General features: G+C 39.8%; 1 protein-coding gene across 1 annotated transcript in view; it reads right to left on the bottom strand.

Annotated features, from left to right (window-relative positions):
• Positions 1-1,727: 1,727 nt before the first annotated feature.
• Positions 1,728-19,420, bottom strand: part of prrg4 (proline rich Gla (G-carboxyglutamic acid) 4 (transmembrane)) — a 36,450-nt gene continuing 18,757 nt past the window's right edge. The window contains exons 5-7 of the mRNA XM_060838661.1: positions 9,155-9,281; positions 3,398-3,523; positions 1,728-1,862 (exon numbers count right to left, since the gene is read on the bottom strand). Coding sequence (XP_060694644.1) covers positions 1,835-1,862; positions 3,398-3,523; positions 9,155-9,281 — 281 coding nt within the window. The 3' untranslated portion in view covers positions 1,728-1,834. The remainder of the gene's footprint in view (positions 1,863-3,397; positions 3,524-9,154; positions 9,282-19,420) is intronic.

Genomic DNA, 19,420 nt, shown 5'->3' with positions numbered 1-19,420 from the left:
GAAACGAGAGATCTGGCAGCATCTGTGGAAAGTAAACAGTTAATATTTTGAGGCTAGTGACACTTCTTTTGAACTGTTTTGAAGAAGGGTGTCTGGACTCGAAACGTTAACTCCCTTTTCTGTCCACAAATGCTGCCAGACTGCCTGAGTTTCTGCAGCAATTTAAGTTTTTGTTTGTTTCAGATCTCCATCATCTGCAGTTCTTGGTTTCATTTTTGCCTTATTCATAGTTAGTTTGATAGCTGACAACTTATGCCACTCAGATTTCACACTAATTTGAGGCTTGAAAACACAAAAGGAACAATTTTGCTTAGTCTGTAGAGTGTGGACTTCACCATAACCTATTACCTTAAAACAAAGTAGCTCGCTATAGGTAATGAAGAACAATAGGCATCTCTCTCCATACAGGGAGAGAAGGACAGATAGCTTGAGGCACACCACTGTTCGAAGATTGGGCATGATGATGAAATGGGGTTGTATGAACTATCACCGCTGGTACAGGGAGGAAGTCAATATTACTGACATCATTCTGCAACACTCTAGCCATATTGCCAGCTGAATTAACCAACCCCCAAATCTTTTTATAATTTCACAGGAAGTGAGAACCACATCAAAAAATGACTCTAGATCAAGGTGTGCCAGTAAATCAGCCTTAAACAATTGTATGCAAGTCTAAGGAGGTCTGAGCAAGGGTTTGAATTGAAATAGTTTCCCCAATTCCCCTTTCGCTCAAGTTGAATTGCACATTTTTGCAAAACCTTGCCTATTTCCAGGTTCCATTCTCCAGGCAACAGAACAGCCTTTTAATTTCTTTTCAGTTTTTTTTAAAAGACACGTCAACTTCAATCAGGAGAGGTAAAAGCAACTGGTGCATGCATTAAATAACTGGCATAAAATGTGCTACGACCAAACTTCCCAATAATACAACTTGAACTTTTCCTAAAAGCAATATTATCCAGGACAGCAGATAGCCAGAATTGCCAGCTTCGCAAACCAACTGTGAATTGTATAGGCACTGAGTTGGCGATTGAAAATCATCTTGGGCATAAGCAGAATTCTTCAATTTGCAAGCAGAGAATGAGTAAAAGGTAATGAAAAATTTGCTCCAAAGCCAGTTCCTAAGGTTTTTATGGTTGACAACCTTCATAATGGCAACTGAAAGCATTTAGTGGCCAGTGAGGACACAACCTGCAGTTATTTGAAATGTGTATTTGAATTTAATGATTGAGCTGAGCTAGTTGAAAGCAACGTTTGGTACAGATAACCTAAACAACCAGCCTTTTCACTGACTACAGCTTTGAGGTGTCATGTGGTGGTTGTTTGTATAAAAACAGTTTTTAAAACTATACATCTGTGTCTGATTTAGATTTAATTTATTAAACTCCTAGACTTCAACAGTCTTAAGGTTGAGTTTTACACATAATTGATATCAAGCACGTCTGATAATGCAGTGATACTTAAGCTAAGCTCAATTCCACAAATGCTTAATCTAACTGAGTTTGAGAATTCTGCGATTTACAGCTAACCTCAGATTTGTACTCCCAAACAAGTGTGAGGGTCAATAGTTCACAACATTTATATTTGTATTATTTAACTTGTTCAAGCGTTTTGTTAGATTAAGAAAGTGTCAGATAAAGGTTAAACAATGAAAAAGACAAACATTTTGCATAATTTATGATCATTTTACATCACAAAGCTATATACAAATATCACATTCCAATACAAAGAATAATTAAATATTTTATAGTGCAAATTTCATTTTTAAAAAACACCAAATTTAAATGTTTACTGTTAGTGCGAATATTTGTTAATTCATCATCGAATAAATTCATCATCATGATTTCCAGGAACCAGAAGATGACCTGTACAAACGATACAATTGTGAGAAAATGTTTTGTAAAATTGACTACAAAATGTTAAATCTCAAAATGTTTGAACAGTTTCAGAAAATTATATAGTCACAATTTTAAAATGAAAATAATCTCCATTTCTAACCAGCTTTTTAAAAAATATTCTACATAAAACTTAAGTTAGGCAACTTTTAAATCAAAGAGTGATGATTTAGACCACCTGCCTACACGTGCCATGGCTCAGTTGCAAATATTCTCACCTTGGAGTCAGAGGATTGCAGATTCAAGTCGAACCCCACAGGCTTAAGCACAAACTTTATTCTGAAAAACTAATACAGTTGCTAAAGAGCTGCTGCACTGCAAAAAGGTATCATCTTTCAGATCAGGTGTTAAACAAAGGCTCCATATATGTTCTCAAGTAGATTTAAAAGGATCTCATGGCACTATTTCAAAGATGAGTTTGCCTTGCATCCGGACAACCCTCAATCAGTATCATTAAAACAGATCGTATGGTTATTATCACATTGCTCCTTGTAGTGCTTTGCAATGTGCAAACTGGACCATTTCCTACATTATAACATTGTACATAAAGCCCTTTTGAACATCCAAGAGTTGTGTAACACATTACAACTAGTCAAACTTTTTCAATGTTAGTTCACGTTAACTTGATAGACAATATTCTTATTACAGCCATCATTTTCAATATACATTTCACATAATTTTTAAATATTCAATCTACAAAGTCAACAACTCATCGTTAAATACTAAAGAACTGCAAAACGATAATGGAAAAAGTCATATCAACAATCACTAAGTTTATTTTAACATTTAAGCTCAATATGGCAGTTATTTACAATTTCTTGGTATGTTGATAAACAACAGATTTCTCGACAATCTCAAATGACAAAATTCACCTTTGAGTCCTGACTATTGCATGTTATAGTTTTATTTTAAGATTAGATTCCCTGCAGTGTGGAAACAGGACCTTCGGCCCAACCAGTCCACGCTGACCCTCCAAAGAGTAACCCACCCAGATCCATTTCCCTGACTTATGCACCTAGCACCATGGGCAATTTAGCATGGCCAATTCACCTGACCTGCACATCTTGGACTGTGGGAGGAAACCGGAGCACCCGGAGAAAACCCACGCAGACACAGGGAGAATGTGCAAACTCCACACAGACAGTTGCTGGAGGCTGGAATCGAACCTGGGTCCCTGGTGCTGTGAGGCAGCAGTGTGAACCACAGCCACCCACGAAACAATTTTGGGAAATAATTTTCTAAGCCCAACTTCTACCCAGAATACTGGCTTACACATCTTGGATTGAAAGATCTTTGGAAAGCAGAAGACATCATCGATAGTCCATCTCATAAATGTCTCCAAAAGAGAATGAACTTGGAATTTTTATGATACCTTTTACACATGTCACCTATTAAGAGGAGGTTCTTGTATACAGATTACGAGGAGAAGATCTAATGCAACAGCTCATAAAATAGCTACTGCATTAGCCCTGCATTCTTCCAAAAGACATTAGAGTATTACTTACCCTGGATAAGGGGGTGGAGGTGCATCATATTGTCCAGTTGCCACAAGAGCCTGTTCATAGGAAGGTAGAGCTGACTCTGGATCTGTTGTAAATGGTACAGGATTCATGCAGGTTTCCTCAATCCGCCTGATAAAACAAGGCAATTAATAAGCCCTCATAAGCAAACATAGTGGACTATTTTCTATAGGAATGGCAGTCACTGGATATAGAAATGTTCAATTTCAAGTAAAAACTCAGGTTGGAAAATACAGTAAAGACAAGTAGTACAGAAATGAAAATTAATTAACAGAAGGTGAAAAATTATTAAAATCTGTCCAGTGCTGGCACAATTTCACGTGACTCATGAAAGTCCACATTTATATTATTTCTAGCCAAGTTGCCAAAGCAAGTCAGGATTTCTCTTATATACAAGAAAAAATAAACAGTAAAAAAGGTGCTAAAGGTGTAATATATGTACAAGTTTCAACAATCATGAAAATAGTAAGCATTAGTGGGCTATATATACTACACCGAAGTGATGCCAAACAGGTTGGTTTGACTAAGTGTTTTCATCAAAGTTTTCTATCAGCAAAGTATTGGTATTTGCCGCTGACTGTACAAGGCAAACCTAACTGGCACATACAACATTTATACAGCAGAGCCTCATGTCAGAGCAAACAGCAAGATGTCCACTGTGATGCCATTATCGATTGTAGTTTTGTCAGCAATCAGAATAATCCCAGAGGTCAGTCTTATGCTGATATACAGATTTATACAGTTTTAGAAAAGATTTGAAATAGTTCTTTTCTTGTACGTAAATAATACAAGTAGTGGGTGAATCTGCAAAATTCTTCAACTACTAGCTCCTGTCACTAAGAATTGGAATGGTAAGACCAATGTGCAGGCTTCTCCTCCAAAACGTATAGATTTTAGCTCAAGTCAAATTGTTGGAACTTTGTTGTTGCTATTGTGCAGATCAATAGAAGCAAACGTATCAGCATCCACTATGGAGGAAGGAAGTACAAGCCATTATTGCAAAATACACTGTGCGTAATATACTGCACAAAATTATAGAAATTGCTCAGAGTAAACCGGACTTGATGAAAGTCACAATTGTTGAGCTGAGTTTAAGAGATATTTTTAAGAAGTGTGAAAACCAGCTGTTGTTTTAGAACTGAGCAGTTTGCAACATAACTTCAGATCAACTGAGAGATGGAGCTGATAATTAGGTTCAAAGCCACTTTGATACACATAACAAGAACAAGATATCATGCCCACAAAATTTATTACCTACACAAGTTACTTAGGGGAGATTATACTCAGCTACGTTGGAAATAATCATTTGTCATGCAGGGTCAAAATATTTTACTTGCTGCTCACCATGAGTAAATCAAAACTCTGCAGGCCTATAATCTGGATCTGCAACAAGATAATTGTACTCTTTCATGATCTCGGTTTCCTGTGGTTTTCTTGTCACAGAATTCAACAATGGCAAACAATCTCACTTTAGGTTGTTTGTCAAGCTGCCTGTAACCACTTAAGGTTAAAAGTTAACATGCTCTCCATAGGTAAAAACTAATTTCCTTAGGTTACAACTTTCAATTTCAGTGATAACTTCCATGGAGCCTTATTTTCCCAGCCCCTTTTTCTATCATACGACTAAATAGCTTACTTGAAGGTTTTGACAAGGGTTGAAAGATGAACCCTATCTGAAAATTGGAAGTATAATAGACTTGAAGACCTAAGAGATTAAGACATAGGAGCTGAAGTAGGCCATTTAGAACACTGAATGGCAGAGCAGACTCAATGAGATCCTGATTGATCTAGTGATCCTCAACTTCACTTTCCTGCCTTTTACCGATAAACCTGACAATACTGGTTAAAGGTCTGTCTATATCAACCTTAATTATACAGTCATTTCTTCTTTAGCACGTTATTTGCATTCCTGTGCGACCCTGCACTATACAAGAATTGCACAAAACAAATAAAGCGTTGGTGATGCAATTGCACTAAAGCCAACACGCGTTTTAAAATTTCACACTTTAGAAACAACATCCCCATTCGTCAATTGTGTTACAGCGAATTCACGTTGATGAAACATGCATTATAGCAGAACGACCTGTACTTTATAACTTAGCCTCTACAAATCTCTGTGGTAAAGATTTGAATTTATAGAGATATTTTCACAATCAATTGATGTCACAAAGTACTTCCACAGTCAGTCAATGAGGTACAAATGTAATCACTAATTTTAAAAAAATCATCCAGAGAATGTAGACATGGGCAGGGCCAACAATTATTGTTCATCCTTACTTCTGAGAGGGATGGCTCATAGCCTTAAACTTACAGCTTACAACAGTGCTGCAATGTATAAAACAGCCTCCCTTTGTGCTGTAGGCATTCTATTAGAAAGTGCTTTTTCACACAAATAATAATGTAAATCAACCCCAGTAGGATGCACGTGCTAGTAGACAACTGTTCTTTGCCTCATTGGGATATGTTTGTCATGAGTCATGAGCTACTTTCTCAAACATCTGGCATTGTTCATCAACTGTCTGCTGAATTCCTTTCCCAGCCAATTCTGCCTTCACCCCTTTATAATTACTCTTATAAAAGTTTAGCACATTTGTTTCAGATTCAAGTTCCTCACTCTCAAACTGAATGTTATAGTAACTATTTCCTCGGGGATATTTTAATCTGAAACAATTTATTAAACCTGTTTCATTACACATTCCCAGATCCAAATAGTCTGATTTCTGGATCAGTATACACATACTGTTCTCAGAAACTATCCCAAATACACTATGAATTCTTAATTTCCACTCCTATCAATTTATATTTCCAATCTACAAAAATTAAAGTTACCTATAATTAATACGTTGTCTTTCTTTTTTACCTGCCTTCTGTTCCCCGATTCTATATCTGCCCTACAATATAGCTCCTGTCAGAATCATAAAATCACAAATCCCTATAGCGTGGAAACAGGCACTTCGGTCCAACAAGTCCACATCATCCCTTTCAAGAGTAACCCACCCAGACCCATTCCCCTACCTTATATTTACCCCTAACTAATGCACCTAATCTACACATCCCTGAGCATTATGGGCAATTTAGCACGGGCAATTCACCTATCTTTGGATTGTGGGAAGAAGCCAGAGAACCTGGGGGGAAACTCACACAGACACAGGGAGAATGTCATTTTGGAGTTTGCATAGTCACCCGAGGTTAGAATCGAACCTGGATCCCTGGCGCTGTGAGGCAGCAGTGCTAACCACTGAGCCACCTGGTCCTGTCAACTACTCCCACCAGTGTCTCTTTCCCTTTATTACTTTCATCCACATGGATTCTACATCCTCTGATCGATGATTATTTTTCTATTGCATTAATTCCATTCTATATTAAAATGCCACCCTGCCACATTTTCCTTCTCTCCGTCTTCTCGAAAAGGCACATACCGTTGTATGTTTACAACCAAGCTTTGATGTCCTTGTAATGGCTGTAAGATCATAGCCACTCACCTTTATTCATGCCATAAATTCTGTAAGTATACTAAGGGAAAAAGAGTAACTGGGGAGAGAATAGGGCTTCTTAAAGATCAATGTAGCTGTCTATGTGTTGAACCACAGGAAATGGGTAGGATACTAAATGACTTTCATATCAGTATTTACTGTGAAGTAGTACAAGGAAATGAAGGAACTTGGGAAATAAAGTAATTTCTTGAAAATAGTTCATATTACAGAAGAGGTAGTGCCAGGATCAGATCAGGTTTTCCCAGAACTTTATGGGAAGCTGGCAAGAGATTGCTAGGCCCTTTGCTGAGATATGTATATCAATGACAACTGGGGGGAGGTGCGATAAGACTGGAGGTTGACTACTGTGGTGCTATCATTTAAGAAACGTGGTAAGGAAAGCCAGGGAACTACAGACCAGCGAGTCTATATCCGTGCTGGGTAAGCTGTTGAATGGGATTCTGAGGGACAGGATTTATATGCATTTGGCGAGACAAGGACTGACTAGAGATAGTTAACATGGCTTTGTACATGGGAAATCATGTCTCACTAACTTGATTGAGGTTTTTGAAGAGGTGACAAAGACGACTGATGATGGCAATGCGGTAAGACATTGTCTATACGGACTTCAGCAAAGCATTCAACAAGGCTGCGCATAGCAGACGGGTTAGTAAGGTTATATCATAGAAGGAACTAGCCAATTGAACAAGGTAGGAGACAGAGTGATGGTACAGAGTTGTTTATCAGACTGAAGGTATGTCACCAGCAGTTTGCCACAAGGATTGGTACTGGTCCACTGCTTTTCATCATTTATATAAATGATTTGGATGTGAATATAGGAAGCATGATTAGTAAGTTTGCAGATGACAGCAAAATAGGTGGTGTAGTGAACAGTGAAGATTATCATCACAGAGTACACTGGGACCTTGATCTGATGGACCAATGGACTGTGGAGCGGCAGATGGAGTTTATTTTAGGTAAATGTGAGGTGTTGCATTTTGTTGTAAACCAGGGCAGGACTTATACACTTAATGGTGGGTCCCTGGGGAATGTTGTCAGACTAAGAGACATAGGAGTGCAGGTGCATAGTTCCTTGAAAGTGGAGTCCCAGATACGCATTGGTCCAGTATAGTTCAAGTGAAGCCTAATCCACCAAAACTACTCCCTTCTACCCCTGCTGTAGTGCTAGTGTCCCAAAAACTGAAACCCAGTCCATCCACCAACCACATGATGTATACAATCGATTCCATGCCTTTATCAATCTAATGCCAGTTTGTTAGTGATTCAAGTCCTGTTGATGTCTCACTCCACCACCTCCGCGCCCGCGCCCCCTCCCCCACCCACCCCAAGCAACTTCCCAAACATCCAATGTCTGTTATGATGATCTGGAACATGCTACTTCAAGGGACAGTGGAAACAAACTGAAAAGTAACTTCCTATGGCTAATCCACCTAACCTGCCCATCTTTGGGCCAAGAGAGGAAACCCGAGCACCCAACTGATACCCACAAACATGGGGAGAACATGCAAATTCCGCAGTGACCTCAGGTTGGAATTGATCCCAGGTGCCTGATGCTGAGGCTGCTATGCTAACAACTTAGCCATCATGCCACCCATACTGCATTCAGTCCTGCCTGTTAGCAAGCAAACTCCAAAACTTAAAAAGTTATGAACTTTGATTTTATTGCTTGAAAGGTAGATGGAGATGATGCACCACCTAGTGGTTAAACAGTGGTATAGTCATGATCCTTAGTGGGTAAAGCTCAAAAAAATTTCTCCTTTCCCTTTTCAGGTGTAATCCTCATAAGAACCTATAAGTTAATCTACCTTTTCTTCTTTACTGATGTGGACCATCCTGCTGTGGTATTTCTAGAAATTTCTATTTAAAGTTTCAAAAAGAACATACTTTTGAAGTACCCCAGACAAATGCAAAGACTCATGACCCTCAGACAGAAGATCCTTCCTCTTTCTTAAATGGGTGACCTCTTATACTGAAATCATAACCCCAGAATTGTGGATTAAAGACAGACTTGGCCACCATTCCTTGATCTAAGCATTAACATTTCAGATTTCACACAAATGTATGGATGGCCTCACTGACTGAAACATTTCAGTTTACTAATGTTCTTACAGTTCTCAGAAATGTACACATATCACAATAGGACAAAGCCAATATGAAATCAAAAACATTTTCATGCTAATTTTTCAAACAGAAATTGCACATGTGTATACATAAAAGGATAAAGTATATGTAAAATGTCAAAACCTACCTTGCACTACTTCGATCTTTGTGTCTTCGCTGCTTGCAGTAATACCAGATAAAGAACACCAATAGAATTAAAAATAGCACAGTGCCAAAGAACGCAGTCAGAATTGTAGTTATATCAGTTGTAATGCCTGAAAAAGGAGGGGTAAATAAGTAATATTAGCAATGTTGAGTTTTATTTCATTTTACGTCCTCTTTTTCACAACAACTACACAAGATTGCCATTAGGAGCTATAAGACCTCTCCTCTTGGTATGCTCCAGTGATTAATACAAGCTATGATCCTTTTATTCTTAGACAGAGGTGAAAATGTCAATACTTGGTCTATTAGACCAATGCAGTACTATTTGTTTGCAGATAGCTTGAGGCACTTAAATACAAAACATGAAATATGGGCATTACTGGTAAAGCTGCCAATTATGTTCCAGGTGTCATTGAGCTGTCTTCCTGGATTTCTCCTGTCTGTGTGAAGATTATTCTCTTATAATGGTGTTGAATAGGCAGTTCCAAGATTTTGACCAAGAAAGGATAGCGTTCAAACGCTGATGGTGTGCCACATGGACTAATAGCCCTTCCATGCACCTGATGCCCTTGTCTTTCCAAATGTTGTAGGCAGTGTGTTTCAGTAGGACTGCCTTATTTGGTTTATTTTTCAGAGTTCAAAAATGTTTTTGCATGTTGTTCAATTCAAATAAAACTAAAAAACGTGTGCACTCAATCAGGAAGTAGCAAGATAATAGAATTCAAACCTATAGAGTCTTACAGTATGGAAACAACTCAACCATGCTGATCAAACATCCCAATCTGACCTGATCCCATTTGCCAGCATTTGGCACCATGTCCCTCTAAACCATTCCTATTCATACATCCATCTGGATGCCTTTTAACTGTTGAAATTGCACCAGCCTCCACCACTTTCTCTGGCTGCTCATTCCAGATACACACCACCCTCTTGTGAAAAGGTTACCCTTCAGATTCTTTTAAAATTTTTCTTTTCTCACCTTAAACCTATATCCCTAGGAATAAAGACTATTCCCCTATCCATGCATCTCATGATTTTATAAACCTCTATAAGGTCAGCCCTCAAACTCAAATGTTCCAGAAAAAAATGCCCCAGCTCATTCACCCTCTTCCAATAGCTCAAACCCTCCAGTTCCAGCAACATCCTTGTAAATCTTTTCTGTATCCTCTCAAGGTTAACATGGGTGACCAGAATTGTACACAGTATTCCAATAGTAGCCTCACCAATGGCCTGGACAGCTACAACATGATGTCCCAGTTATTACACGCAATGTTCTAACCAATGAAAGCAAGCATGCCAAATGCTTCATCGCATTCAGTTTACCTGTGACTCCACTTTTAAGGAACTATGCACCTGCACCCCTAAGTCTCCTTGTTTGGCAACACTCCCCAGAGCCTACCATTTATTCAAGTGAAACTAAATATGGACAATAATTGATGGCTCTATCAGTGATGCATACATCTCTGAATGTTAGAGTAAAAAGTGAGGTCTGCAGATGCTGGAGATCAGAGCTGAAAATGTGTTTCTGGTCAAAGCACAGCAGGTCAGGCAGCATCCAAGGAACAGGAAATTCGATGTTTCGGGCCAGAGCCCTTCATCAGGAATGCCATTCCTGATGAAGGGCTCTGGCCCGAAACGTCGAATTTCCTGTTCCTTGGATGCTGCCTGACCTGCTGTGCTTTGACCAGCAACATATTTTCATCTCTGAATGTTAGTTTGAATTTGAACAAAAAAAATTGTCAGAATACAGATTCAAGTTCTCCTGATGGCTCAAGATCTTTAGCCATCACGGAGCAATACACCAAAGAGGCATCAGCTGTGGAACACATTGCGTTCAGCAAGTGATGCCAGTCAAGAAGATGATCAATGCCGTACAATCAATTTCAACATTCTCAGATTAAATAGCAGAGCAGTTAGCTTAGCCACTATCCAGTGGATCTTGCGAGAAACAAGAACATCAGGGAAGACTATGGTCAAGCTCATCGATTTTGGCTTATAACACTCACTGCTAAGTTTACCTGAAAAGCCATCAATGAGTCAATTTTTTAAAAACAGGAGAAGAAAAGGAGTTGGTAAGAAAGAGCAAAATCATTGCTTTACAGATGTGTATCTGGCTAATCCTTGTGGTCAATTATACCCAATTTTACCTATCTATACAGTAGGACAAAGTTGAACTTACTTAGCAGAAATGCTTTATGAACATCCTCAAGCATCCTTGAAGACATTAAATGTAACTGCTGACTCATGAAAGCCCTTGGATTGTGACTGACCAAACTGAAGTCAGTTCATTTAGGAAGGTACTAAACATATTGGTGGCTTTGCCAAAAATATACAAAAGGTGAAGTTGGCTATCAACCGAAGAGCATAAACCTTCAAACAATCTAGGTACCTCATCCTCATGCACCACCTGTCCCACATATAGCAAAATTTGCTGATCATATACTGGACTAATCAGCTATTTCTGAACCCATCAAGCCAGTCAAAATAAATCATCTTAATCTAGAGGAACTCCCAAAAGAGGGCTTCATTCGAAGTACTTCCTATCATAAAATCACTAACTTAAGTTCAAAATTGATTCAGCTTTTGTTATTCTTTGCCATGGTTCAGCAATCTTCACAAACTTTTATTTTCACATCTCAGTAAAATGTACAACTCACTTGTTTTGATCTCACTGCCAAAGTCTCTGGTATGTAGGAGTACACCACATGCCTTAAGGAGATACTTGGCTATTTCTTGAGAGGGGATAGCAGTAAAGCAGAATAGAAGATGGCCAAGTTAACCTTGAGTAATGTCACATATGACTATGGTTCACTAAAATTTACATGATTAATTGCTTCACAAAAGAAAAGGAGGCATTTCCCCTGAAACTTCCCTGATTTGTTTCTCTGGTACATAAGAAGATAATACAGTATATAGAAATTAGGATCGTAGTAAGATGTTCAGCCCCTGAAGCCCAATCTGCCATTTAGTAAGATAATAATTGATCTGATGGTGGCCTCAACACCACATTTCAGCCTATGCCAATGATTAACAAGTGACAGAAAGGTTAACAATCTATTTACCTTCTCTTTAAAAATATTCAATGATGTTCCTCCAAAGACTCAAGAAAAGAAAACAACTTTCCTTAATCTTCATCTTAAATGGAAGACTCTCCTATTTTTAAAATGTGTCTGCTGGTTTCCATTTGGGGGAGGTGATGGGTTAGTGATATTACTGATCAACTATTAATCTAGGTAATGTCTTGCAAACCCAGGTTCGAACCTTGCCACAATAGATGGGGGTATTTGAATTGCAAATCTAATGATGACCACAAAACCGTTGTTGATAGTCAGAAAAACACATCTGGTTCATTAATGCCCGTTAGGGAAGAAAGCTGCCTTCTTACCCAGTCTGGCTTATCCATAACCCCAGAGCCACAGCAATGTTGTTGACTCTTAACTGCCCTCTGGGCAATTAGGGATAGATAATGAATGCTGGCCTGTGACTCCCACATCCTGTGAATGAACAAGAAAAGGGAACAAACATAATTTCAGCCTTCACCCCGTCAAGTCATCTCTGGATCTTGACTATCTCAAGAAATTCACTTATTCCTTTAAATGCCAATGCGTGCAGGAATGAACCTCTTCTGAGCTGCTTCTAACACGTTTGTTTCCTTTCTTTCCAGATGTGTTTCACTCTGTTCAACTGGAATAAAAAAATGCTTGTGATATTCCATTCCTCTGGCCATGTAATCACTGACTGTACCTGAACAGTAATTCTGTGATTCACGTACAAGAACATCCACTGTACATCTGAATTCTGAGATGTCTCTCCATTTCGAGCATATGCTGTTTTTCTATTCCTTCTTCTGTCAATGCTGTAATTGGTAACACTGGGACTACCATAGTGTTAAAGGTTTAGATGGAGAGGAATTTGTTACAAGATAATTTTCTGATTCAGTATGTGGATGTACCCACTAGAGAAGGTGCAAAACTTGACCGATTCTTGGGAAATAAGGCAGGGCAGGTGACTGAGGTGTCAGTGGGGGGAGCACTTTGGGGTCAGCGAAATTTGTTTTAAAATCGTGATGGAAAAGGATAGACCACATCGAAAAGTTGAAGTTCTAAATTGGAGAAAGGTCAATTTTGACGGTATTAGGCAAGAACTTTCGAAAGCTGATTGGGTGCAGATGTTCGCAGGTAAAGAGACGGCTAGAAAATGGGAAGCCTTCAGATATGAGATAACAAGAATCCAGAGAAAGTATATTCCTGTTCGGGTGAAAGGAAAGGCTAGTAGGTATAGGGAATGCTGGATGACTAAATAAATTGAGGGGTTGGTTAAGAAAAAGAAGGAAGCATAAATCACGTATAGACAGGATAGATCGAGCGAATCCTTAGAAGAACATACAGGAAGTAGGATTATACTTAAAAGGGAAATCAGGAGGGCAAAAAGGGGACATGAGATAGCTTTGGCAAATAGAATTAAGGAGAGTCCAAACAGTTTTTATAAATACATTAAGGACAAAAGGGTAACTAGGGAGAGAATAGGGCCCCTCATAGATCAGCAAGGCGGCCTTTGTGTGGAGTCGCAGAAAATGGGGGAGATATGGTCAGCGACCATAATTCTATTTGTTTTAAAACAAATAGAATTATGGTCGCTGACCATAATTCCCCCATTTTCTGTGAGGGAGCCGTGGTTTAATAAGGAATTGGAATCCCTTGTGAAAGGGAAGAAGGCGGCATATGTAAAGATGAGGCGTGAAGGTTCAGTTGGGGCAATTGAGAGTTATAAGGTAGCCAGGAAGGATCTAAAGAGAGAGCTAAGAGCAGCGAGAAGGGGACATGAAAAGTCCTTAGCTGGTAGGATTAGGGAAAATCCAAAGGCTTTCTATAGGTATGTCAGGAATAAAAGGATGACTAGGGTAGGTATCGGTCCAGTCAAGGAAAGTAGTGGGAAGTTGTGCGTGGAGGCGGAGGAGATTGGAGAGACACTAAATCAATACTTTTCGTCAGTATTCACTCAGGAACAGGACACTGTTGCTGGTGTGAATATTGAGTCACAAGTGATTAGAATGGATGGCATTGAAGTATGTAGGGAAGAGGTTTTGGGAATACTGGAAAGGATGAAAATAGATAAGTCTCCTGGGCCTGATGGCATTTATCCTAGGATCCTCTGGGAAGCTAGGGAGGAGATAGCAGAGCCATTGGCCTGGATTTTTATGTTGTCATTGTCAACGGGAATAGTACCAGAAGACTGGAGGATGGCGAATGTGGTCCCCTTGTTCAAGAAGGGGAGTAGGGATAGCCCGAGTAACTATAGGCCAGTGAGTCTGACTTCTGTGGTGGGCAAAGTCTTAGAGAGAATTGTAAGGGATAGGATTTATGAACATCTGGATAGGAATAACGTGATCAAGGATAGTCAGCATGGTTTTGTGAAGGGCAGATCGTGCCTCACAAACCTTATTGAGTTCTTTGAGCAGGTGACTAAGGAGATGGACGAGGGTAAAGCAGTAGATGTTGTGTATATGGATTTTAGTAAGGCGTTCGATAAGGTACCCCATGGTAGGCTAATGCAAAAACTACGGAGGTATGGCATTGAGGGTGCATTAGAGGTTTGGATTAGAAATTGGCTGGCTGGAAGGAGACAGAGGGTAGTAGTTGATGGTATAGGTTCATCTTGGAGTGCAGTTACTAGCGGTGTACCTCAAGGATCTGTTTTGGGACCATTGCTTTTTGTTATCTTTATAAATGATCTAGAGGAGGGGCTTGAAAGCTGGGTGAGTAAGTTTGCGGATGACACAAAAGTCGGTGGAGTTGTGGATAGTGAGGAAGGATGTGGCAGGTTACAGCGGGATATAGACAAGTTGCAAAGCTGGGCAGAAAGGTGGCAAATGGAATTCAATGTAGCTAAGTGTGAAGTCATTCACTTTGGTAGGAGTAACAAGAAGATGGATTACTGGGCTAATGGTAGGCTACTTGGTAGTGTGGATGAGCAGAGGGATCTTGGTGTCCATGTACACAGATCTCTGAAAGTTGCCACCCAGGTAAATAGTGCTGTGAGGAAGGCATATGGTGTACTGGGCTTTATTGGCAGAGGAATTGAGTTCCGGAGTCCTGAGGTCATGTTGCAGTTGTATAAGACTCTGGTGCGGCCTCATCTGGAGTATTGTGTGCAGTTTTGGTCGCCATACTATAGGAAGGATGTGGAGGCATTGGAACAAGTGCAGAGGAGGTTTACCAGGATGTTGCCTGGTATGGTAGGAAAATCGTATGAGGAAAGACTGAGGCACTTGGGGCTGTTCTCATTGAAGAAAAGAAGGTTTAGGGGAGATTTGATAGAGGTGTACAAGATGATTAGGGGTTTAGATAGGGTAGACACTGAGAACCTTTTACCGCTAATGGAGTCAGCTGTTACAAGGGGACACAGCTTTAAATTAAGGGGTGGAAGGTATAGGACAGATGTTAGGGGTAGATTCTTTACACAGCGGGTTGTGAGTTCATGGAATGCCCTGCCAGTAGCAGTGGTGAACTCTCCCTCTTTATGGTCATTTAAGCAGGCATTGGATAGGCATTTGGAAGTTATTGGGCTAGTGTAGGTTAGGTAGGATTCGGTCGGCGCAACATTGAGGGCCGAAGGGCCTGTACTGCGCTGTATTTTTCTATGTTCTATGTTCTATACTAAATGAGTATTTTGCATCAGTATTTACTGTGGAAAAGGATATGGAAGATATAGACTGTAGGGAAACAGATGGTGACATATTGCAAAATCCCCATGTTACAGAGGAGGAAGTGCTGGATGTCTTGAAACGGGTAAAGGTGGATAAATCCCCAGGACCTGATCAGGTGTACCCTAGAACTCTGTGGGAAGCTAGAGAAGTGATTGCTGGACCTCTTGCTGAGATATTTGTATAATCGATAGTCACGGGTGAGGTGCCGGAAGACTGGAGGTTGGCAAACGTGGTGCCACTGTTCAGGAAGGGCAGTAAGGACAAACCAGGGAACTATAGACCAATGAGCCTGACGTCGGTGATGGGCAAGTTATTGGAGGGAATCCTGGGGGACAGGATATACATGAATCTGGAAAGGCAAGGACTGATTAGGGATAGTCAACATGGCTTTGTGCATGGGAAATCATGTCTCACAAACTTGATTGAGTATTTTGAAGAAGTATCAAAGAGGATTGATGAAGGCAGAGCGATAGATGTGATCTATGGACTTCAGTAAGGCGTTCGACAACGTTCCCCATGGAGGACTGATTAGCAAGGTTAGATCTCATGGAATACAGGGAGAACTAGCCATTTGGATACAGAACTGGCTCAAAGGTAGAAGATAGAGGGTGGTGGTGGAGGGTTATTTTTCGGACTGGAGGCCTGTGACCAGTGAAGTGCCACAAGGATCGGTGCTGGGCCCTCTACTTTTTGTCATTTACATAAATGATTTGGATGTGAGCATAAGAGGTACAGTTAGTAAGTTTGCAGATGACACCAAAATTGGAGGTGTAGTGGACAGCGAAGAGGGTTACCTCAGATTACAACAGGATCTGGACCAGATGGACCAGTGGGCTGAGATGTGGCAGATGGAGTTAAATTCAGATAAATACGAGGTGCTGCATTTTGGGAAAGCAAGTCTTAGCAGGACTTATACTCTTAATGGTAAGGTCCTAGGGAGTGTTGCTGAACAAACACCCCTTGAAGAAGGCGTTTGATATGCTTTCCTTTATTGGTCAGAGTATTGAGTACAGGAGTTGAGAGGTCATGTTGCGGCTGTGCAGGACATTGGTTAGGCCACTGTTGGAATACCGCGTGCAATTCTGGTCTCCTTCCTATCGGAAAGATGTTGTGAAACTTGAAAGGGTTCAGAAAAGATTTACAAGGATGTTGCCAGGGTTGAAGGATTTGAGCTATAGGGAAGAGGCTGAATAGGCTGGGGCTGATTTCCCTGGAGTGTCGGAGGCTGAGGGGTGACCTTATAGAGGTTTACAAAATTATGAGGGGCATGGATAGGATAAATAGACAAAGTCTTTTCCCTGGGGTCAGGGAGTCCAAAACTAGACGGCATAGGTTTAGGGTGAGAGGGGAAAGATATAAAAGAGACCTCAGGGGCATCTTTTTCACACAGAGGGTGGTACATGTATGGAATGAGCTGCTAGAGGATGTGGTGGAGGCTGGTACAATTGCTACATTTAAGAGGCATTTGGATGAGTGTCTGAATAGGGAGGGTTTGGAGGGATATGGGCCGGGTGCTGGCAGGTGGGACTAGATTGGGTTGGGATATCTGGTCGGCGTGACACGTTGGACCAAAGGGTCTGTTTCCATGCTGTACATCTCTATGACTCTATATAAACTTTTCACTATACTCATTGAGTATATTCTATTCTACTCAGAGTGGACAATTTGACGTGTTTTCAGTAGACCAGATTTTTGTCCACTCACAGCCTATTTAAATCCCTTGCAGATTCCTTATGTTTTCTTTACAAGTCAGTTTCCTATCATTGCATTATCAACAAACTTATAATTGAACATGTGATTGCTGTCATCCAAATCATTCATATTAATTTTAAGTAGCTGAGGTCCCAGCATTGATCTGTTGCACTCCATTTGTCACATCTTAACAACTTGAGAATGACCGACTCTTGTTTCCTGCTGGCTAATTAATCCTCTATCCACATTGTTATTGTCTCCCTAGACTATAAGCTCTAATTTTCCACAGTAGCCATTTGATGTAGCACCTTTTCAATGGCTTTTGGAAATCTAAGTTAAGGTCATTCAGCTATAAATGCTTGTTTCATCAGCATGAACGAGCTACAACGCGACTGACAAAGTGTGGATGTTGTTTGCACAACACAAACTTTCTACTGAACGGGTATAGCGATTTTCAATGAGTGATCTTCTACAGCACAATTTTGTATAGCAAGGTTGGTGAGGAACACAGTTGTCGCATTACAGCAGGACGACCTGTCCAGCACATCCATATGTATTGAGATTTGCCAAGTGTTCTCTATAACCTCCTTAAATCAAAGATTCCAGCATGTTCTCCAGAAGTTGTTAACTGGCCTGTAATTTCCTGCTTTCTGTTCCTTCCTCCTGTTTCCCCTTCCTTCTTGAATAGAGGAGTCACATTCACTATTCTTTAACTTGATGGGACCTTTCCAGAACTTAGGGGATTTTAGAAAATTTAAACCATTCTGGTAATAACCCACATCTCATTGACACAAATTGGCTGTAACGCGATTGATGGATTGTGGATGTTATTTGCATAACTTGGGCTTTCTACTGAACGGGTATAGCAATTTTCTATCATGATCTTGTACAACGTGACTTTCTACAGCAGTTTTCTAGAGTGAGGAGTTGCAGAGGAACGCAAAATTATTACAGAATGACCTGTATCTACTTTTACAGTAGCGTTTTCTTTTAAGATCTCAAAGAGGCCCATCAGGATCTGTGACTACCGAACTGCTGGTCCTAGTAAATTTCACTGTATCCTTTCCCTGATGATATTAATTGTTTTAAGTTTCTTCTTCTTTTTCAAATTTTGATTAATGACCATTTCTGGAATGTTGTTTTGTTTCCACTGCATTGACAGCTGATGTAAAATCTCTGTTCAATACATCTGCTATTTCCTCTTTTTCATTATTAACTCTCCAGCTTCACTATCTGGAGGACCAACATTGACTACTGACTGTTTTCCTTTTTAAATATCTGTAAAATCTCTTAACATTTGTTTTTACATTTCTCATGCTAGAGGCACCTCTTCCTCATGATTAATCTCTTCCTCATTCTTTATACTCTGTCTGATTTCTTAACTTGTGACTCATCTTTGCAGGATTCTTATTTTAAAATCTGAAATTATCTGCAATGTAATTAGTTAAGCAAAGATGATGGATCCTTCCTTTGGAGTTATTTTTTTCTCACTAGAATTTATCTTTTCCGAGTAATGTGAAATATTACAAGTCTGCCACTGCATCTCTACTGACCTTTCCTGAAACTTAATTTGCCAGTTTCCTTTACCAAAGTCTTGTCTTCACACCTTCACAATACTTCCATTTAAATTGAAAATGCTAGCTTTAGATCCATTCTCCCTCAGACCGAATTTAATATTTAATTGTATAATGACCATTTCTTCCTAGATGCATCTTCACTTTGAATGAATGATTGAATTAAGTCTCAATGCACATTATCAGATCTAGTATAACCTGTTTTCTGGTTGGCTCTAAAATAAACTGCTATAAGTAATTATCCCAAAAAATTCCATAAACTCATTATTCAGAGTAC

This window comes from Hemiscyllium ocellatum, chromosome 18 (genome assembly GCF_020745735.1).
Source record: "Hemiscyllium ocellatum isolate sHemOce1 chromosome 18, sHemOce1.pat.X.cur, whole genome shotgun sequence".
In the NCBI taxonomy this organism is placed as follows: Eukaryota; Metazoa; Chordata; class Chondrichthyes; order Orectolobiformes; family Hemiscylliidae; genus Hemiscyllium; species Hemiscyllium ocellatum.
Note: the sequence above shows the minus strand (reverse complement) of the source record. Positions and strands in the feature narration are given on the sequence as shown.